This window comes from Trachypithecus francoisi, unplaced genomic scaffold (genome assembly GCF_009764315.1).
Source record: "Trachypithecus francoisi isolate TF-2019V2 unplaced genomic scaffold, Tfra_2.0 Lachesis_group20, whole genome shotgun sequence".
In the NCBI taxonomy this organism is placed as follows: Eukaryota; Metazoa; Chordata; class Mammalia; order Primates; family Cercopithecidae; genus Trachypithecus; species Trachypithecus francoisi.
Window position 1 is genome coordinate 60,675,827 of NW_022681466.1, and position 23,678 is coordinate 60,699,504.

General features: G+C 41.2%; 1 protein-coding gene across 1 annotated transcript in view; it reads right to left on the reverse strand.

Moving 5' to 3' along the window:
- The window catches only part of DNAH9 (dynein axonemal heavy chain 9), a 386,382-nt gene that overhangs the window by 279,206 nt on the left and 83,498 nt on the right, over positions 1 to 23,678 (reverse strand). Inside the window, exons 18-22 of the mRNA XM_033184520.1 lie at positions 18,399 to 18,621; positions 17,493 to 17,659; positions 7,574 to 8,444; positions 4,035 to 4,165; positions 3,582 to 3,708 (exon numbers count right to left, since the gene is read on the reverse strand). Coding sequence (XP_033040411.1) covers positions 3,582 to 3,708; positions 4,035 to 4,165; positions 7,574 to 8,444; positions 17,493 to 17,659; positions 18,399 to 18,621 — 1,519 coding nt within the window. The remainder of the gene's footprint in view (positions 1 to 3,581; positions 3,709 to 4,034; positions 4,166 to 7,573; positions 8,445 to 17,492; positions 17,660 to 18,398; positions 18,622 to 23,678) is intronic.

A 23,678-nucleotide genomic window follows, 5' to 3' on the forward strand; every position in this document is an offset into this window, starting at 1 on the left:
TATATAAATTATATATATAAATTTTATATATAAATATATATATTTTATATATAAAATACATAAATATATAAATATATAAATTTATATATAAAATACATATATACATTTTTAACCTTTACATAAAATTATATATAACTTTAGATAAAATTATATATAAAATTTTTTAAACCTTTAATAATGGAAACAAGTCAATTTGGAAAATATCACCTTACTTTACCTTCAATTAAATTAAAGAAACATGAAGTCTATAAAACATGTGAAAGATGACTTGGTAGAGGTAGAGAAATAAAGAGACTAACAATGGCAGAGTACAGTTTATAGCAGTATTAACGACACTAAAGTGCTGAATTGACACAAAAAATTAAATATGTTGGAAGAGCTTGAGAAACTTAGTGATAAATGCCAAGGAAGAGGACTAAGAGATAAAAATGTGATTAAAGAGAAGGTAATGTATATAGCGTGTATAAAGTGGAATCTCAGCTTATGGAAGTATGATAAACCTGAATGAAAAAATATACAGATAAATGGAATAGATATAATATTTAAACACATGCTAGAAGAAAACTTTTTCCAGATCATAAAAGCTCTGGTTTTCAGATAGGACAAAACCTTATCATGTTTTAGGGATAAATGAACAAAATAAAGCAAGTATATAAGCATACAAATTTTGATAAATTAATTTAAATTTTATTCTCTATAGGGACCTAGATAGAAATTAGGCTATCTAGAAATTTTCTGTAAAGCAGGCAGGCCTCAGATGACTTCTTTGTAACAACAAACAGCAGAGTGATATCTGCATGGATTGAGAGGTAGTCACTGTGACTCATGAATTCTAACCCTAACCATTCACTTACTCACATGTGAAATGACAGAGTCACAGATATAGAAGGCATTAGGATGTATTCCACCATGCTTCAACTCTTAGGGTGTGGGGACTACTCAAAAATGTACTCAAATCAAATAAGAAATGAATCAACGTAAGTAAGAATGAGGCCTATTCTGGTGGCTCATGCCTGTAATCCCAACACTGGGGCAGGCCGAGGTGGGGGAGGATTGCTCGAAGCCAGGAGTTCAAAATCAGCCCAGGCAACAAAGCAAGACCCCGTTTCTACAAAGAATTTTTAAAAATTAGCTGGGTGAGGTGGCTCACGCCTGTAGTCCCAGCTACTCTGGAGACTGAGGTGAAAGGATCGCTTAAGCCCAAGAGTTTGAAGCTGCAGTGAGCTACGATCATGCCACTGCACTCTAGCCTGGGTAACAGAGCAAGATCCCACCTCCAAAAAAAAAAAAAATTAACTAATTTTTAAAAAGAGTGAGGTATAAAAAAATCTGGCAGTGATCTGACCCCTTCTATATATAGAATGAATAGAAATACATTTATAATACAGAATACTAATGCATTAACAATAAATATTTCAACACCACCACACCTGGGCTACTTTGGAAATATTTCCATCTATAGGAAAAAAAGAAGTACTATAACTATCAGGGATAATCTCTCTTTAGTACTTGCTTCTTATAAACAAATCAAAACCTAATTTCACTGTTAGAAAGGGTAAGTCAAAGACAAAAAAACTTATGCGTGGTTCCATCCTTTGGCTCTGTTTGAGAAGCTCTCGTCTGTTGTTTGTGGTGAAGCAAAAGGGGGGAAACTTGGCAATATCTAACAAGACTACATCTGTATCTACCCTTTGAACCAGCAATCTCACTATTAGGAGTTTACCTGGAAGGCAGACGCCAACAATACAAAGTCCAAGATTATTCAATGCCACATTATTCGTAATTACAAAATGTTATAAATAACCTATGGCCAAACTATGGTATATCCATGGAATATGATGCAAATATTACAAAATGAGGGAGATATCTTTGACTTGATATGGAGTGATTTCCAAGCTATATAGCTAAGCAGAAAAAAGCAGAGTGCCAACAGGTAGGCGTAGCATGCTACCTTTTGTGTATGAAAGAACGGGAAATTAGAAAATGTACATGCATGAATGTAAATATGCATTTGCTTATTTTTGTAAAGATAGACATAGGAAAGATAACCCAGAAATTAATGAAATTGGTTACCTATAGGGGGTGGAGCAGAGGCGGTGATGGCATGAAAGGAACAGAGGAGGGAAAATTATGTATCTGAATATATACATATCTTTTTGCATAGTTTGACTTTTGGAATCCTATCAGCGTCATACATATTCAAACAATCAAATAAACAAGTATGGGAAAAACCCTAACACTGAAAGCAAAAAGAAGCAAATGAGCCCAACTATACTTTAAATGAAGAACAAAATCACATCAGGAAAAAGAACTAATCCAAGCATTTTGAGAACCAGACAATGTTGAGAGCAGTAGTTCTCATAGTGTAGTCCCTAGAGACCAGCAGCATACTGGGAAAATTCTTAGAAATGCAAATTCTCCAGCTCCACCCAGATGTAGTGAATCAGAAACAGTGGGAGTGGGACCGAGGAATCTGTACTTTGACAAGCCTTCCAAGGGATTCTGGTGCACTCCCAAATTTCAGAACCAATGCCTGTAGCTCCAAATACCAACACTGCTTCAATTAGTTACTTTAATGCTCACAAAACCTTCGAACACAGCAGGTTTCTTCTGTTTTACAGATGAGGAAAGTTTGTTGCTAAGAAGTCACATGTCCACGACTATATGGCTAGTAACTGCCTAGAACCAGAAGGCAGAACCCCAAATTTTGGGCTTCTCATATAGGCTTTTGCCAACAAGCCTTACCTCCACATTTCAGTTAACATAACTTCCAATCTTATCTCCCTATAGAAATTTTAGCTATCCAATTTGACCAGTATTTCCTGGATCACTCTTTAGAACCAGATTGAAGGCATTCTCTGTCAAGCCTTAACCTCTTCCACCTTTGCCATACTCAAAGTTTCTCAGTTCTTTGTTAGGGATTAGCCTCTGATGGGCCAGAGGGCATGCTGAGCAGCAATACTGATGCGGATTAAGAAAGCTCTGAGGTGGCCAGGCACAGTGGCTCACGGCTGTAATCCCAGCACTTTGGGAGGCTGAGGCGGGCGGATCATGAGGTCAGGAGATCAAGACCATCCTGGCCAACATGGTGAAACCCCGTCTCTACTAAAAGACAAAAAAAAAATCAGCTGGCATGGTGGCAGACGCCTGTAGTACCAGCTACTTGGGAGGCTGAGGCAGGGGAATCGCTTGAACCCAGGAGGTGGAGATTGCAGTGAGCCGAGATTGCGCCACTGACTCCAGCCTGGGCAACAAAGTAAGACTCTGTCAAAAAAAAAGGAGAAAGAAAGAAAGAGAGAAAGAAAGGAAAGAAAGAAAGAAGAGGGGGAGGGAGGGAAGGAAGGGAAGGGAAGGGAAGGGAAGGGAAGGGAAGGAAGGAAGGAAGGAAGGAAGGAAGGAAGGAAGGAAGGAAGGAAAGAAGGAAGCTCCGAGGTATATGATGATGCTGGGGGCAACACAGGTCTGAAGTACACAACCTGCCAGAGAGAAGAGGCATGATGATGATGGGGAGCCGGAAACTGCCTCCTGCTGGGCACCCCTCAGTCCTCCTAGACCTTTCTGCAGATGCTCCTCCAGCTTACCTGTTGTGGAGCCGTGCCGTTGGAAAGGATGTCTAACAGATCAGAGGAGGAGAGAAAGTAAAACCGAGGGAAGGCAAGCCTCTTGGTGTCGAGGTACTCTGCCAGGGCCTTCTCACACAGGCACAATCTGAGGGCACAGAACATAGAATTTCCCAATTAAGAATGCCTAGACCCATGGATACACATATATTACCTAAATGTACATATATGCAAGAGATGGAATATATGCAAAAATTAGCACAAGAAACACTTAATGATATTTGCAAAGATATACATGGATGTGTCTACACTGGCGTCAACATCTCTAATAATGCCCTGTGTTACCCAAACACACAGGCAAAGTGAGAGACATGCAAGGCACGCATACTCACTCCCGACCACTGGTCTCAGAGACGATGGGGAAAAGGAAACGATGCCTTCTTATTAGAGAAGGGGTAACCAGTGGACCCTCACCTGCCCTGAATATCCTCCAGCTTTTCATACAGGCCTGGTTTGTTGGTGGCTTCCACCACATTTGGAGTTTTCTGGCCATCATAAGCTAGCTCTTTAAAGTCAATGTTGATGCTTTCAAACCTTTTAGAATCCTGCAAATAAAAATGTGGAACCAATTAACCACCACTCCGTTCAGTTCCTAGAAGCTCCCTCCATGGAGCCAGTTAGAAGCAGAAACTTGTTCCTGGGTTGTCAAATATAGAGAAGAGACTCAAGGAAGGAAACACCCTTAGTTTAAGCAGCAGTTCTCAAACATTTTCAGCTTAGAATCCATTTACATTTTCAAAAATTATTTAGGAGTCCAAGAGCTTTTGTTTATGTAGGTCCTATCTATCATATCTTTCAATATTTTCTGTACCAGAGGCTAAAGGTTTTTTTTTAAAGAAATTTCTAAAAATATTCATTAATGCATTTAGGCCGGGCACAGTGGCTCACACCTGTAATCCCAGCACTTTCGGAGGCTGACGCAGGGTGATGGTTTGAGGCCAGGAGTTCGAGACCAGCCTGACCAACATGGAGAAACCCTGTCTCAACTAAAAATACAAAAATTAGCTGGGCTTGGTGGTGCATGCCTATAATCTCAGCTACTACTCAGGAGGCTGAGGCATGACAATTGCTTGAACCCAGAGAATGGAGTTTGCAGTTGCAGAGAGCCAAGATCATGCCACTGCACTCCAGCCTGGGCAACAGAGGGAGACTGTGTCTCAAAACAAAACAAAACAAAACAAAACAAAGATTTAAAAAGTAACAATAATAAGCCGGGCGTGGTGGCTCACACCTGTAATCCCAGAACTTTGGGAGGCCGAGGCGGGTGGAACACAAGGTCAGGAGTTTGAGACCAGCCTGACCAACATGGTGAAACCTCCTCTCTACTAAAAATAAAAAAAAATAAAAAAAATAAAAAAATAGCCAGTCATGGTGGCATGCATCTGTAATCTCAGCTACTCAGGAGGCTGAGGCAGGAGAATTGCTTGAACTCGGGAGGCAGAGGTTGTAGTGAGCCAAGATCATGCTGGGTGACAGAGCGAGACTCCATCTCAAAAAAAAAAAAAAAAGTAACAATAATAAACACATTATGTTAGCATAAATAAAATACTTAAATATGTTTTCCAAAACAAAAAAATAACAGTTGAAAAGGGGTCATGATTTCACCTTCATCAAATCTCTGCAATATCCGATTTAACAGAAAACTGCTTCTGTATCAATTTATTATGATATCACATGTCATCTGAACTCTGGAGAACCCCACTGTACACTCATGGAAGAATGAGAGCAAGAAAAAAGGCAGATAACATCTTAATATGATTATTAAGATAATTTTGATCTTGAGGACTCTCTGAAAAGGTCTCAGAGACCACCCCCAAACCCCAGGCATACAACACTTGATTCCTAAGTAGATAGTGGATCTTTCTGGAATGTTCTTTCTGGACCAATGCAAAAGTATATAACCAAAATGAATTCTCCGTCAGCAAATATACTCCTTTGATGTCAAAATTGATCAGTTGTTATCATTTTTCCCAGACATACACACTCACAGTATCACTGAAATGATGGACAGACTAATATATGCCACGTGCTTCAGCCAAATACATGGCACCTGGTGAGGTGGTAGAGCTTGTGGTATTATTATTACATAACAACAATCATAATGGTATGTGTTATGTGCATTGTTTTAATGAAGACTCTGGAATAGATACTAGTATTAGTCCCAATTTACACACAGGGAAACCAAGGCATTGAGAGGTTAAGTACTCTGCCCAAGGTCCCACAGCTGCAAGTGAGAGAATGAGGACTCAAGCCCAGGCCTGCCATTCCTTCTCTCTGTGATCCTGCCCTTAAAAACAAGAGGGTAGGCCAGGTGTGGTGGCTCAAGCCTATAATCCCAGCACTTTGGGAGGCTGAGGCGGGCGGATCACGAGGTCAGGAGTTCGACACCAACCTGACCAACATGGTGAAACCTCGTCTCTACTAAAAATACAAAAATTAGCTTGGCGTGGTGGCACTCGCCTGTAATCCTAGCTACTCAGGAGGCTGAGACAGGAGGATCACTTGAATGGAGGCGGAGGTTGCAGTGAGCCGTGATCACGCCACTACACTATAGCCTAGGCAACAGAGCAAAGTGCCGTCTCAAAACAAACAAGCAAACAAAATACAAGAGGGCAAAGTAAAATATGATTCCTCAATGAGATGTTTTGCCCTAATCAAAAATAAAACAGTATCAAGGTTGTAGAAGTATCTGAAATATCTGGCATAAATGTTCAAATGAAAAAAATTAAATAGAAAATTACAATTACACTGAGAGCAATTATGTAAAAATATGTATGTACATGAACAAAAGTTGGGAAAAATTCATAATGAATGAAAATAGTTACCAGTTAGGGTGTTGGAGCCTGGTTGATTTTATTATGTTTTGAAACTGTTTCTGTTTCATTGTTATTACAGAGAAAGTAAATGTGTTTACATATTTTATACACAAACCTGTGGCACTGTATACAGGTTAATGATACTAATTCTTCAATATTTTTAATTAAAAGTTCTCAATCATCTCTCTTAAAGTTTCTGCAAGAATCTTCACCTCTGTCCCTGCCCCCTTCTAATTAAGCCTGGCCTGTTTCAATTGCTGGCGTCTGAGATAAATAAAATCTGGCTTATTCAATTTTACTTAATGACAACTGCCATACAGAATTGTTTTCTATTGTTTTTCACTGCAAATATACAACCTTTAATCTACAGTATTACACTAAATATGCTTTTTGGAATTAGCAGCAAAACTGTGGGCAGAACGTGCCTTAATTTCTAACCAAAGTCTGGACAGCGCGTGACATTTTGGAATCAAGCTAATTTGTAAGCAAAGAACTTGCCGTACTGAAATAATACAGAGGAAGCCCAAAGAAAAAAATTAAAAATGAATCAGAGTCCACTGAGAGAGAGGTAAATTAATGGCACATTAATTAGGACTAATCAAAAGGGGCAATCAAGCACAGGGAAGGTAATAATGAGAAGAACACGTATTTTAGGGATATCCATTGTTTGGAGTTTAGCTGACAGCTGGTAGTTGGAGTGCTGGCACAGGCCAGTGGTTGATAGAATGGCGTGCTGCTGAGAAGGAACTTGAATTTGCCTGGAAATGAGACTCACTTTCAGTGGACACTTGAATTTTAATGATCCAAGAAGTAACCCGTGAGGACCTCATCCCAAACTGCAGTAGCCAGTATTTTTTTTAATCTTTCTTATATACACATTTTTTTTTCTGCATGAGATTCTCCTTTCTTTTTCCTACTCATCTAAGGACAAACTGATTGGTGTGCATTTCGCTGTCCCTCTTTTCCTCTGCCTAACTTTTGGTGGCAGGTAAGGTGAGCATCTGTGGGAGGTGTCTTTAAGTAAAGTCAAAGCAAGGAGGCAGAAAAGGAAAGAGCCCAGACAATACAGAAAATGGGTGACCTTCCCTTCACCCTGGATCAGAGAATAGAGAGATTCTAGATTTCCTTAGCAGGTACCTGGGGGAGCTGTGCCCGAATATCTTCAGATCCAATGAATATGCTTTCCAGGTGAGTCCAGGTTCGCTGCACTTCAAACCAGATAGAGATGACAGCATCTGCTGTGGAGAGCTTCTTCTGCCAGCCCGACACCTCCTCCAGGAAGAAAGCAACATACTTGGACATCACCAGGTTCTGAAGTTGAACTTGATTATCCTCCAGAACCTCTATGAGGTCCTCATCAGAGCGCAGGAGGGGGACATTGGTCCCGGGGTGGGCCTCATACTGGAATTCCATGCCAGCCCAGGTGGTCTGCAGCTCCTTTAAGGTTTTCTCCATACCCATCTCTTTCGCAGCTTTGTCCACAATGCCCCGGACCTCGTCCTCATAGTGGTGCAGCTGGAGCTGCAGCAGGTGTGCTAGGGTGGTGTCCTGGTCCATAGTGAAGCTCACACCAGTGGCCTGCATCAGCTGCCTCCAGTGCCGCTCCCGGATGGCTGGATTCTGCAGCTCAGCCACTGCCCTCAGGGAGCTCAGCATGTTCCACACAGTGCTTTCCAGGCCTGTGAATGCATCCCAGGACCTGACCTCCTTGTCCAGGTTTCGGATATGCCGGACAAACTGTTTGCACTCCAACTCCATGGCTTCCACCTTGATATCCCTCCAGGGTGTGGTCTCCCAGGCATGGATACTGGAGGTCACCATTCCAATGGTGTCCCAGAGCTCCTTCAGTTGGCAGACCTCCTTCCTGCACTCCCTCAGCTGCTTATAGTCAGGGACATTGACTTCGAATAAGCTGGCAGACTCAGAAATGGAGGCCATAGTGGATTCCATCTGCTGGATCTCGATGTGCCTGGCATCCAGCATTTGATGAGGGTGGATGCTATCAAACCTACAAAACACAGTGGGTTCCTTTGTTAGTATGGCATGCAGGGGCCCATCTCCTAGCATCTCTAAGGTAACAACCAGCTGAAATATTTAAATGCTTGGTGTTCTAGGTAAGAGCAGTGGCTTTCACCAAAAACATCATTTTCACCAAAGCAAAGAATGTCTTTTCTTCCCAGGATTTTCTTTTGGGAAAAAAAAGACATTCAGGATGGACTGCGGTGGAGTGGGCACTGGAGGAAGGGCAATTCAAGAACATTATGCTTAGATGTTCTCCACCCAGGTCTAGAAGGGAACATCCCCTTATCCAAGCCCCTTTAGACTCTGCCCTTCTTCTAGCTGTTGGTTCTGAAGACCACTTGACACAAAAGAGCACTGTCATATTACAGCAGAAGTTGGAAAGCCAAGGGCCCTGCCAGGAACTTAGTGGTAGGTGATTTTGTTTTTTTTCTTTTGAGACAGAGTCTCACTCTGTCGCCCAGGCTAGAGTACAATGGTGTGATCTTGGCTCACTGCAACCTCTGCCTCCCGGGTTCAAGCAATTATCTGCCTCAGTCTCCCAAATAGCTGGGATTACAGGCACCCACTACGATGCCTGGCTAATTTTTGTATTTTTAGTAGAGATGGGGTTTCACCATGTCGGCCAGGCTGGTCTTGAACTTCTGACCTCGTGATCCACCCGCCTTGGCCTCCCAAAGTGCTGGGATTACAGGAGCAAGCCACCAAGCCTAGCTTGGTAGGCGATCTTTAAGTGGGAGAGCTGGGACTCAGGAGCCCAACCTTGACCCTCCCTCCATTGATCACTCTGGGGCAGTGGCTATCAGCCTCGGCTGCATGTCAGGATCTTCTGAAAGCTTTGAAAGATCCCCATGTCCAGACTGCTCTATGGACCAACTAAATCAGAATCACTGGGAGTGGGACCCAGGCACGCTCCACAGGTGATTTCCATTTGTCAGGATAGTGTCATTATTCAACGTGAAGCTCACACTGGTGCCTGCATCAGCTTCAGGCAACAGCACTCCACACTGGAGAACCATTGTGAGTGGCCATGAAGACTGGCTGCAAAGTCCGTGATAGATAATCGTGGTCACTTTCCTTCACTGTGTGCCTCAAGTCTGGCTCCTCATCTTCGTGAGCTCTCCTCCAAGCGGTCCCTGATCTAACTTTTCTGCCTTTACCCTTCCCTGGCCCACTCTCTTCTGCATCCTGGGGCAGCCTCTGGGTCTGCACTCGACACATATGACCACCATTTCTAGTTTTTTCGTTCACATTTCCTCATCCTCTTCTCTCCAGTGTTTATGGCATGCATGCACCCGAAACTGCTTATAATCCTTGTAAGTGTGGACAGACTTTATGCTGCCACCCCGCAAAGCATGTGTTCCTGCATAGTGTTTTCCCCAACATAAGACCCTATATGCAAAGGAACCCATGATGTAGGCAGATGGCTTTTTTTTTTTTTTGAGATGGAGTCTCACTCTGTCACCAGGCTGGAGTGCAGTGGTGCAATCTTGGCTCACTGCAATCTCCGCCTCCCAGGTTCAAGTGATTTCCCTGCCTCAGTCTCCTGAGTAGCTAGGACTACAGGCACGCACCACCACAACCGGCTAATTTTTTGTATTTTAGTAGAGGCGGGATTTCACCATGTTGGACAGGATGGTCTCCATCTGCTGACCTCATGATCCACCTGCCTCGGCCTCCCAAAGTGCTGGGACCACAGGCGTGAGCCACTCCGCCCAGCTGCAGATGGCTTTTTTATGGTCAAGGGTACTCATAGCCCTAGTGTTCAAGGATCCTCTCATTTTTCTCCTCTAACCCCACTTTATACTCACTCTCACCCTCAAGCTCAGGTATTCTTGCTTCTGTGTGCTTGGAGGGCTACATACTAGACACACCACGGCTTAAGGGGCAATGGTATGTTCTGCTAAAATCAAAACAGGGCATCATGGGGTTCACCATCAAAGGGAAGATTGCAAGGAAATGAGTGACTAGAGAATTGGCCGTTTCCTCCCATCAACTGTGTGTGTGTTTCTGTGTGTGCATGCATGTGTTTGTGTATTGGCAGGTAGAATACGAAAGGAGGGAAAAAGGAAGAAAATGACTTATAAAGTCCTGTTTTTCAACTGCCCTTTCTCTGTTGACGTTAGAAATATTTGACTTGACAGATGGAAAGTAATCCTAATTGAAGTCATTTACCTGAATGCTTACCACTTAAGCCTAATTGCCAAGCAACAGAATAACAGTTATGCATACCATTAAATTAGTGTCAGATTAACTTCGACGCTCGTTATGTTTGAATCGTGCCTGTTCCATCTAAATCATTTTTGGCTCAGGTGCGATGGTTGTAGATTTACATCTTAAGAGGATGGGACTGACTATCACTCGCATGCCTTCTCTATTATTTAACTCCCACATATTTCAGAACAGAAGGTTGGAGTGCTCAGAGTTGAAAAGGGCCCTGCTCTCTACATATATATACAGAGAGAGAGAGAGAGGCGCTTTCTCCCTTATGAGGAGGAAAGAACTAGGAGGAAAGAAATGGAATGTGCTCACGGCAAGGGGCCCAGCAAAAAAGATCACCAAGGGTGAGGAGTTCTCGTGCTTATTCTTCATTTCCAAAGCCTAATTGTTGGTGTGTGTGGGTTCCACTTTTTATCTTGACCAGAGTGAACTTAGAATGTGAACTGAACCTCCTGACATTAGTTAAAAAATTCAAGCAAATTCTAAAAGCCCACATCCTGTTTAATTTGTTAGTGGAATACCATTCAGGAATAACTTTTTAGGTAAGATAGGAGCTATTTGGGGTGCATATAGAAGATTAGAAATTATCTTGCTAACCATTCTTCCTTTGGCACCCACAAGCATTCTTAAATCAATGCTGGTTTCTCAAGTATTTATAAGAGGTGAATGTTTATCAAACCTGTTCCCAACTTCATCCAACCTGTGGCATAATTTTTGTTTATAGTTTAGATTTGTGGGTGATCATTTTCTGTAGCTAAGCACACATAAAAACTAACTTGGCCTAAGTTGTGAAGGGAACCCATAGACGTGAGGACAGGTAGCCCTCTTACGATTTCAAAACTTTAGAGCACATTGTCAGGATATTCATAGACCTGGTTCATGTGCCTAATAAACTGGAAGCCATCCTCTAAACCCTGGGGAAATGATACAGTATAAGAACAAGAAAGTGGCCGGGCTCACACCTGTAATCTTAGCACTTTGGGAGGCCGAGGCGTCCCACTTTGAGGATCATGAGGTCAGGAGATCAAGACCATCCTGGTTAACACAGTGAAACCCTGTCTCTACTAAAAATACAAAAAATTAGCTGGGCATGGTGGCGGGCACCTGTAGTCCCAGCTACTCGGGAGGCTGAGGCAGGAGAATGGCATGAACCTGGGAGGCGGAGGTTGCAGTGGGCCGAGATCGAGCCACTGTACTCCAGCCTGGGTGACAGAATGAGACTCTGTCTCAAAAAAAAAAATAAAAATAAAAAAATAAAAAGAACAAGAAAGTAATAGGAGGGAAAAGGGTGGGTTGAGTCTTTGAAGTTGAAATAATAAGGCAAAAGTATTTTACTCTAAAAGAGAAATGCCTGGAAAGCTTGGATGAATAAAACAATAATTATAAGAAATGAAAATATGGTGCTCATGCATTTGATCGTGGAAAAACGACTCATTCAGGCCTGACCCAGATGTGAGCCTGGAGAGAGAGGAATAAATGAGTTAAATTGATTCCTGGGAAATTGGCTGTTAGTAAATGTGAACCTCAGTACCGTCCGAATCTGTGTATACCATGAATGGTGTCACACCTCTCCTTGATACCCACCAGGTAGCATAAAACTCAATGTGTCTTATGCCTATAATCCCAGCACTTTCAGAAGCCGAGGAGGGTGGATCACGAGGTCAGGAAATCAAGACCATCCTGGCTAACACGGTGAAATCCCGTCTCTACTAAAAATACAAAAAAGTAGCCAGGCGTGGTGGTGGGCGCCTGTAGTCCCAGCTACTCGGGAGGCTGAGGCAGGAGTATCAGTATCACTTGAACCTGGGAGGTGGAGGTTGCAGTGAGCCAAGATCTCGCCACTGCACTCCAGTCTGGGTGACAGAACGAGACTCTGTCTCAAAAAAAAAGAAAAAAAAAAAAATTAATGTGTCTAACTCCCACTTTGCGAGGCTCAGTCCTTCCAATTCTGTGACCACCTCAGTCAACAGTGGGACAAGAGCTCTTCCCACCACTTGTCCAAGCTGAAAGATGAGAAATCCCCTTGCACTCTCCTTCTCCCCCATCTCCCACATTCAGTCAATCCTGCAGATATTCTCCTAAATCTCCCTGCAATCCATTTTCCCTCTCCCTCATCTCTGCCACTGCTTCTGATCAGGCCTCACCACTTCTCATCTGGGCTGTTGGAACCACTCTCCCATTGAGCACCTGGTCTTGAGCCTACCTTGCCCCACTCTGTTCTCCATGGCCATGAGAAGGCGGTCTTTATATTATGTTTTTGTCATATTTAGACTCCTCAGTGGCTGAGATTATGGTCAAAACATGGCCCTCCTCCATTCTCCTCTCCTACTTCCTGCATCCCAGTCATACACATATGCAGTTTTCCAGCTGTTTCTTGCATTTTCATCCTTCTGCATCTTCCTATGTGCTATTTCCTTTGCCCAGAATATCCTCATTTTCTAACTCTTTTTTCTCCCCTTGAAAGAGCTCTTACTTACCACTGGCTGTGGCTCACCATGACAAGCACCATGTTCTTCAGGAGGTGTGAACTGCCTCCCCCGGCAGGATTAAAACTGTTCCCAGTGTGCATGCCTTATTGCTCATTTTTGAAATGGTCCCTGAGGTTATAAGTCCTTGAGGTCAGGAAAGGTGTATCATCTCAAAATCCTAACAGCTACACCATTTTTTTGCTGATTCCACTGTTTAGACCACAAGCTCATCTACTCCACGAAAGCTTAAATCATGGGAATGAGTCAGATTAACTGGAAGAACAGGATCAAGCTGAATGAATGACATATCTTAGGATACCGACACGTCCCTGGTAGGTTTAATGACGAATACTGCCCTTTTCTGCAGTTATGGAAAAGACAATAGGCACTGTGTAAGAAGGACAAAAGCCTTCCTTTCCTCATGAATGCTGCCTTGGGCTATGTGGAAAGCTGTTTACTCTAGTTGTCATGTAGGACAACACCCTATGGAAGGTAGCTTCAAGAAAGCCCTTCCAGCCATTCATAGAATCTGGTTGCCTGCTGAAAACACAAATGGTCTTCGTTGAGCTGGAGCTCACAGAGATAGGTTATTTTGACTCAGTAATCCCTCGATTACCTTGGTCTTGATGTGGGTAAGAAGATTGTATGCTACCGTGCCATTTCTTAAGGTCAGGAGGACTGTGCTCAAGGTCAGGAAGATCAAAAGGTGAAACTCCACTACAGCATGAGGGCATTCCTTTCATTCAAGAGGGAGAACTGGTCACCAGCTTTAAGAGTTGCACAAAGCCCTTGAATCTGAGTAGGATGATTTAGCCAATGACTGTGGTGAGAGCTCGGCTAGAAATGTGGTGTTATAATTTAGAGTTAAGAACTAAAGGAGGAGCTGAAATTTGACCTGGACGTGAAGAACCTCAACCTATGCAACCTAACTTCACACAGCACCTGTCAGACTGCAAGGGCTTAAGAAGACACTCAGGTTTTTTTCTCTCTCTCCTCAAAGACGAGAACATTCAAAACTGAGCTTAACCTGTGTAACCTAATCAGGAGCAGAAACTTGCATCCACAGAGAAACGTACCAGGGTCTGCACTTTAGAAATTCAGAAATGATCTAAAAGTGAAGAAACCAGAATTAAACTCAAACTTGAATTCACATAAAAATGTACCGGGGTCTGCAACTTAGAAATTCATAAATAACTTAACAGTTGAGCAACCAGATTTAAACTCACATGCCACACACAATACCTACAAATTTTGAACACTCGCACACACCAAACTAAGAAAGAAAACAAAACACATAAGTTGACATCCACCGAGATTCGCTTTAGCAATAAATCTACGATTCCATTTTAGCTCTGATGTTTTTCTTGACAAAAAGAGAAATACATCAAAATTGCAGAAATGTTTGGTTTCCCAGCAGTTCTTTTCAAAGCATCCTCTTCCAGGGATTCATCTGCATGTCAAATTAGCAGATGTGAATTTGGAACACCCAGCTTAGAGTAGCAGTATCCTCACAGCCAGCAGATACAAGTGCAAAGAAAGAAAAAGGAACACAACTATCAAATAAAAATAAAATGAAAAAACAAACAGGAGCTGATCAATACACAAAATATACCCGTGAAGGCGGAATACTGAATTTCGAACAGACACAAAAGCACACCAATGTTGTTTCCCTTTCCAGCAGTCTTAGAAGTCTCTTTGGGAAGATACTTCCCGCAACATCTTTGAATATTTTTCTTTTTTGAAATTATTTTAAGAGACTGTTGGGCTGGGCGTGGTGGCTCATGCCTGTAATCCCAGCACTTTGGGAGGCCAAGGTGGGTGGATCACGAGGTCAGGAGTTCGGGACCAGCCTGACCAACATGGTGAAACTCCGCCTCTACTGAAAACACAAAAATTAGCTGGGCGTGGTCGTGGGCGCCTGTAATCCCAGATACTCAGGAGGCTGAGACAGGAGAATCGCTTGAACCCGGGAGGCAGAGGTTGCAGTGAGCTGAGATAGTGCTGTGGCACTCCAGCCTGGGAGACAGAGTGAGACTCTGTCTCAAAAAAAAAAAAAAAAGAGAGAGAGACTGTTGGTGCAAAAATATTAGTGTCTTTATTTTTATGGCTGCTGTCTTTGGTGTGGTTGTTGTTAACACTAAGTAGTATTACCCAGCTGGAGAACTTACCTCCCTCAGCAGTTTTGGCTCTGAAATGGTGCTCAATTTCAAAAACTCAATTGCATGCCCAAAAAAGAGTCAAAGGAATAAGCCTCAGACTCTGAAAGACAGTCCCCAAAGGAGTCTACAAGGGTTTTGAGCAACAGATGATTCTTTGGAACAAGGGTGTGGCTCCTAAGGCAACGATTCTAAAGGGATACAGACTTAGGAGTTATATTAGGAGTTACATTCCTCTACATGATTGCTTGAAAGGAAACCAATTACTTCCCTTTAGGGTGGTGGTTTCCAAACTTGGGTGCACATTGGAATTCCTGGAGCTTCCAAAATACTGATTCACAGGTCTCGCCTCCAGAAAGTCTAACTTTGTTGGTATACAGGGCAGACTGGGCATTGGGAGTTTTAAAATCTCTCCGGGTGATTCTAATGTGCAGCCCAAAAGGCAGCACATTGCTTTAGAGTCATATGTTTTGTATATTTATATCTTATGTCTGTTTTACACACTTGTCCTTCCCTGCCTCTTAACCTACTCATCTTATTCTCTGTTACCCTAGGTATAATGCTTGAGAGATAGCAACTGCTTAATAAATGTTTGAAGAATGAATGATAAAAATGGGATTGACAGGTTGGGTGAGCAACCATCCAGTTTGCCCAGAACAGAGGTGCTTCCTAAGACATGAGCATGCTTGTACTCTTAGCTACTCAGGAGGCTGAGGTGAGAGAATTGCTCGAACCCAAGGAGTTCAAGGCAGTAGGCTATGATCATGATGCTGCACTCCAGCCTGGGTGACAGAGCAAAACGCTATCTCAAAAATGCTGCTATCTCCCAAGCGTTATGCTTGGAGTTACAGAGAATAAGATGAGTATGTTAAGAGGCAGGGAAGGACATGTGTGTAAAACAGACATAAGATATAAATATATAAAACATATAACTCTAAAGCAATGTGCTGCCATTTGGGCTGCACATTTAGAATCACCTGGAGAGATTTTAAAACTCCCAAGCAACAACCAGAACAGTCCTGGGCAAACCAGTATGGTTTTTCACCATAGTACCAGGCACGATGCTAGACACTTTCAAGAATGATCTCTTTAGTTCAAGCCACAACTATATGCGGTGGACACTAGTATTATCTATATTTTATAGATCAGGAATCTGGAGCACAAAGGTATTAAGTAACTTTATCATAACATAAGAAGTAAGTAGAAGACCTGAAATTAGATCCCAGGCCACCTGAATCTAGCATCTATGCACTTAATTTTTATTGGACTTTGTTCCAATGAAGTTGTGTTTTTTTGTTTGTTTGGTTTGTTGCTTTAATATTTCTGTGGGCAAGTAACCTTTGAAAATGAAAACATTCCTCACTGTGAGCATCGAGAATTTTCCAGTTTGGAGATGTCGAAGTCTGTCTACCCAACACTACAGAGGAGATCCAGCAAGAAATGAAGCTCAAGGAAGCAGGAAACAAATCATAGAGCTGAAGCGCTGGGGCAAAGGGCACCCAATCTAGCTGGCGCATCAGCAGATGTAGGACCATTCAGCGCCAGTTTGGCCTCCTGGTTGGAGCCCTTGATGCTGAGAAGTGGACCAGCAGCAGACCACTTCATCACGGGAGGAAACCGCTGAGAAAGGAGCCCAAGTGTGTGCAGTGTGGGCACAGGTGAATGGTGTTACCCATCCTAGAGTTGCTTTGTTTATGTAAAGACCTGTCATAACAAGCAGGGAGGCAGGGAGGTGTCTGAACCAAGTGGAGAGAAACCCCTGAAGAAAACCTTCACCTAAATCCTTCCTTTACGCCGCCAAAATGAAATGTGCTGTAAAATTTAAAAAATTCCATCAGCCACTTTTTAAAACCAAAAGAACAGTCTGTGAGAACATAGAATGCTAAAGGTTTAGTAAAATCCTAGTAATTATACCACCTATCATCCCTTTATAAACTTGGAGGCACAAAGATGCTTCTAGATATATATGCATCTTTTTAAGGCAAGATATTTCTACAATCCTTGGTCTGTACAGGTCATGATAGGATTCGGTCCACATTAGCACCACGTTTCAACCAAAGGTCCTAAATGGGAAGGAAGATTATTAACTGGTCTGCAGCTGCTGGAAGAATACACACGTTCAACAAAAAGATTATCCGTGACTCAAAGACTGCAGTGTTCAGAGAAAGAGAGGCAGCAGTGTTTGGCCCATACCTGAATGGGGCTTCTTTGTGGAATCGTTCCCAGAATTGCTGCTGTTCTGCATCGAAGGCTGTGCACCTCTGGCGGAGAAGTGTCACTTCATCTGCCTGCAGTGGGGCCACCTGCTGCTTCACAGTAATGGCCACCTTTTTTATGTTGTTCCATTTCTCAGGCAGCTCCTGCAAAGGAAACCTCAGTGTGGTCAGATTCCCAAGGCGCTCTTGCCTTTCCCATAGTCCTGAGCTGGACAGAGCCCAGATGCTTCCATCTGTGTTACAAGATGGTACGATGATGTGGTGGTGTCATCTTCCCATTCCCTACAATCTGCCCTCCACCCACTCTTCCTCGACTTCCTTCCGCAGCTGCTCTCAACTATTACCTACTGTTCACACAACACTAACCTTCTTGCTCTCAACCTCTGGTCCTCTAAGCCCTCTAAATTTGTGAAAACTTGCAATGCTAAAGAGACTTTTAGATTTTTCTTAAAGGAAGACATTTCTACAATCTTCGGTTTCTATTGCTTCTACTGTATTTCTACTGAAACTACATTAACCCCTTCCCTTTTCTATATTCTTCAGGATTGCTTGGTTATTTTCTTTCATGTCCCACATTTCCTCTTGGGCCATCTTAACAAATTTCAGATCTGCTTTTTTTTCTCAACCAAAACACTGGTTCATTTCTATGGAAAAAAATTATCCATCTTAATTCTCTCATATATCTCCAGCATTGCCTTCTCCCATATGTATTGAGTTTTCAGAATTTGCTAGACATTGCAAATATGCTACACATTATAGTTCCAAAACATAGATCTTGAGTCAGCTCCAAGCCCTGTTTTTCATTTGCTGTATCCCACTTTACCCCATTCTGAAATCCTAAAATGTTCTATTTCTTTTATAAGGAAGACACAAATGCACTGACCTCCAGCTGCTTAAACACTGTTTCTGGCAATTCTTGTTCATAGGTCTTCAGCAATTCAAGAGTCTGCTTTAAGGGCTCAAACATCTCATCAGTGTTACTCTGCCGTTCTTTCACAGCCATAAGGTGTCCCATGATCTCAACCAAGCCTTGGAAATCTCCTTTTTCAACTTTCTTGAGTAAGCCGCTCTCACTATTCTTTATAAACGCTTCAAGTTTGGCCAAGCTAATCAACACAAAGAGAACATGAGGAGCCATTCTCGTTCTACTCCTCAAAAGGAAGATGTATTGATTTCCCTAACAAAAATATCTATTATTATAAAAATCCTACCACATGCCCAATACTTTGCTAAGCACTCTGCATAGACTATGCTCTGATGTTAAGAATATGGCCTCTTGCACAAAGTGTCAAGGTTATGAATGGCAAAGACTGAGGCCTGTCCTGCAATGGAGGAGACTCAGGAGGAGACATGATATCTAAATGTAATGTGTGATTTGGATAGAATCAAGAATGGAGTTCATTTCAGAGGTTCTCTGAGCACACTCAAAATCTGTGATAGTGTGTAGACCGTGGTACTGAATGCTGGATTCAGAGAAGTGGCAAAATTTATGAAGTGGATAACATGAGAATTATGGCTTGTGATAGCATTGCTTTGTGAAAAGAAGCATAGAAGAAGCTTTTAAGAGGTGTTTGCTGGCAATGCAAAAATGATCATATGTTGATGGAGAATTCCAGGAGAAAGAAGCTAATAATTTTCAGTAGGCCTTTGTATCACTTTACTATATGGCAGGAAGAAACAAATATTTGTAAGTTGACAAATCAGAAAGTGTCTTAAGATTATACTCTAATAAACATATTCTAAAAATAAATAAAAGAGAAGGCTTAAAATGTGAAAAATAACAAAGAATAAAAACAAGCAAGCAAAATTATAAAATAACAGAGTAGAAGATCTAAAAATGGAAAATACAATTATAATTTACATTTCAACAAAGCTTGAAAGGGGATTCGACTGCTATATGATATACATGGAGAAGTTTCTAAACTGCAGGGTAGAAAGAGAAAAAAGGAAAAATATGCAAGTTATTAAAAGACAGGAGAGGCCGGGCGCGGTGGCTCAAGCCTGTAATCCCAGCACTTTGGGAGGCCGAGACGGGCGGATCACAAGGTCAGGAGATTGAGACCATCCTGGCGAACATGGTGAAACCTCGTCTCTACTAAAAATAACAAAAAAACTAGCCGGGCGAGGTTGCGGGCGCCTGTAGTCCCAGCTACTCGGGAGGCTGAGGCAGAGAATGGCGTAAACCCGGAGGCGGAGCTTGCAGTGAGCTGAGATCCGGCCACTGCACTCCAGCCTGGGCGACAGAGCGAGACTCCGTCTCAAAAAAAAAAAAAAAAAAAAAAAAAAAAAAAAAAAAAAAAAAAAATAAAAGACAGGAGATAATGAAAACATCACACATAAGTATAACAAAAGTGCCAGAAGAACAAAATAGAACAAGCAAGAAGCAACATTTGAGAAGAGTCTGGCTAAATATTTTCTAGAATTGCTGAAAGACACTCAACGTAAGATCAAGAAGGCACAACAAATCCCAAGCAGAATAAATATATAGGAACCCTCATATAAATACTTCACTATGAAACTACAGATTACCAAAAGAAAAAAATAATCTTAAAATTAGCTTCAGAGCAAAGACAAGTTTCTTAAAACAACGACAGCACACACACACACAAAAAACAAAACTGGACTGATAACTGACTACCCGGCAACAAAAATGGAAGCCAGGACACAGTAGAATAATATTTTCAATAATCAAAGAGAATTTATGTTATTCTTGAATTCTCTCCTCCACAAAACTATTTTTAAAGAACAAGGGGAAAATAAATACATTTCAGACAAAGAAAGAATGAGAGCACTTCATCAATAGACCTTTACTAAAGCAATTCCTAATGGAATATACCTCAGTCGGATGTCTGGACTATAGAGCAATAATGGTAAGTATGTTGGTTAATCTAAATAGGAGGCCGAGGCAGGGAGATCACAAGGTCAGGAGTTTGAGACCAGCCTGGTAAACATGACGAAACCCTGTCTCTACTAAAAATACAAAAACTAGCCAGGCGTGGTGGCGTGTGCCTGTAGTCCCAGTTACTTGGGATGCCGAGGCAGGAGAATCGCTTGAATCCAGGAGGCGGAGGTTGCAGTGAGTGGAGATCATGCCACTACACTCTAGTCTGGGTGACAGAGCGAGACTCAGTCTCAAAAAAAATAAAAAAATAAAAAATAAATAATAAACAAATAAATAAACATTCGGGATATATGTATAGTTCCTGGGGCTTAAATAAATAATAGAGAACAATCTAAATTACTAGGAATGATAGAATATAATTTGATGGATGAACAGGAGACGTCAAACTATCCTAAAGTCTTTTAATCATTGTGAAGAGACTAAAAATAGTAATAAATTTATTTATTTAAGGATGCTTATTAGAATAGCAGTGATAACCATTAGAACAGTAGAACTACATGGCACGACATTCAAAGTAGCAAAGGAAAAAATGGAATAAGAAAAATACAAGAAAACATGTAAATTATACCCCAAAGCAGACAAAAAAGGAAGTCAATGAAAAAGAAAAAGAATAGCAAACTAAAAGAACATAGTAAAATGGCAGATTTAAATTAAAATGTACCACGATTAATGTTAATGAACAAAACCCTCCAGTTAAAAAATACATATTGCTAAAGTGGATTTAAAAAATCAGTTCTATGCTGATTATAAAAATGTCTTCTAATGTAAGGGCACAGCAAGGTTGAAAGCCAAAGGATAAAAAAAGATGCACCAAGCAAATATCACCAAGGAAAAATTGTTTTAGCTACATTAATAGAAGACAAAACACACTCTAGTACAAGAAATATTGCTAGTGATAAAGAAGATTTTTTTTGTTTTTGTTTTTTGAGACGGAGTCTTGCTCTTTCGTCCGGGCTGGAGTGCAGTGGCCGGATCTCAGCTCACTGCAAGCTCCGCCTCCCGGGTTTACGCCATTCTCCTGCCTCAGCCTCCCGAGTAGCTGGGACTACAGGCGCCCGCCACCTCGCCCGGCTAGTTTTTTGTATTTTTAGTAGAGACGGGGTTTCACCGTGTTAGCCAGGATGGTCTCGATCTCCTGACCTCGTGATCCGCCCGTCTCGGCCTCCCAAAGTGCTGGGATTACAGGCTTGAGCCACCGCGCCCAGCCAGAAGATGTTTAATGTTTGGTTAAAAGGCTCAATGTTCCAAGAAGATATAAAAAGTCAAAATCTGTGTGCCTATAACATAACCTTAAAATATATGAAGCAAAAATTTACAGAATTACAAAGAGAAATTGACAATATACCACCAAAATGGAAATGGAAGATGTTTAATACAATTATCTTAGTAAGTGATGATAGATTAAGTAGATTAAAAAAAGGCAGTGAGGATACAGTAGATTAGAACAGAATAATGAACAAACTTGAACCAATAGGCACACATAGAACATTCCACTCAGTGCTTATAGAATATATATTATTTTCAAATATGCCCAGAAATTTATAAGAACAGAATATGCTATATTGAATAAGGCCAACATCAACAAATTTCAGAAGCTTGTTATTAGAGATATCATTTTTAAACCACAGCACAATTAAGTTGGAAGTGAAGAAAGAACTATAACTAGAAAAGTCCCACATTTGAAAAATTAAAAAATCTAAACGCATTATAATGAATATTAAAAGTATTTAGAACTCAATTGTAACGCCATTACATACTAAAATGCAAGATGGAGGTAAAACTGTATTTAGAAGAGAATTTATAACTTTCAATGTTAGCATTCAAACAGACAAACGACTCAAAATTGACAAGCAAACGTTAGCCAAAGAACAGAAAATAAATCCAAAGTAGTAAAGGAAATAATAAAATAAAAGAATAAATTATTGAAATAAAAATAAAACTACAATAAATATGATCAATGAGTTTATTAGATAGTTTTTTTGTGTGTCTGGCAAGACTAAGAAAGGAGACCAGAAAGCCCAAATAAAAATGAATAGAAGGCCAGGCATGGTGGCTCACACCTGTAACCCCAGCATTTTGGGAGGCCAAGGTGGGTAGATCACCTGAGGTCGGGAGTTCAAGACTAGCCTGACCAACACAGAGAAACCCTGTCTCTACTAAAAAATACAAAATTAGCCAGGCTTGGTGGTGCATGCCTGTAATCCCAGCTACTTGGGAGGCTGAGGCAGGAGAATCAATCACTCGAACCCGGGAGGTGGAGATTGCGGTGAGCCGAGATCACGCCATTGCACTCCAGCCTAGGCAACAAGAGTGAAACCTCTGTCTCAAAAAAAAAAAAAAAAAAAAAAAAAGAATAGAAATGAAAAGAGGGAGACACCATAGGCTTTGCAGAGACTAAACAGTTGAGAGGATTGTATCCATTTTATAATAATAATTTGAGGATTTACATGAGATGGATACATTCCTAGAAAATATGACTTACTAAAAGTGACTTACTAAGGAATAGAAAACTTCAATATCTTTAGAATCATTAAAGAAATTATAGGCTAAAATCTTCTTACAAAGAAAATCCCAATCCCAGATGACTCAATAAGAAATTTAAATCAAACTCTCATAGATCAGAACATTTCAAGATTACACCAACTCTTCTGGAGAATAAGTAAGAAGGATTACTTCTTGTTTTATGAAGCTAGCAAAATTACAAAACCAAAAATCAGATACAGACAGGAAAAAAAAAAAGAGAAAATTGAAGGCCAAATTCAATCACAAACAGGTGCAGTAAAGCTAAACAAAATATTTGCAAACACAATAAGCCAGAGAGTATACTGAAAAAGATAATACTTTATGTTGGGTATATCTCAGATGCTAGGTTGTTTTAACATTAGAAGCCAAATAATATGTTCACCACTTAGCAGCTTGAGGGAAAAACCAGAACTATCTTAATGGACATAGATAAAACACTTGATACAATTTTACATCCATTTATGCTAAATACTCCTAACAAATTGGAAATAGAAAGGAAGTTCTAAAATCAGATAAAGCAAATCCACAGAAAGTTCACAACAAATATTATACTCAGCAGTGAAATGTTAAAAGCACTCCTTTTAAGATCAGAGACAACACTAAGATGTATGTTATCCTCACTTTCATTCAACATTCTACTGGAAGTCCTAGCCAGAGTGGTAAGATAAGAGATAGAGATATAAAGCATCCTCTACCGCTGCGGACAGCGCACAGCTGCAGTCCATTAGGGGAAAGAGC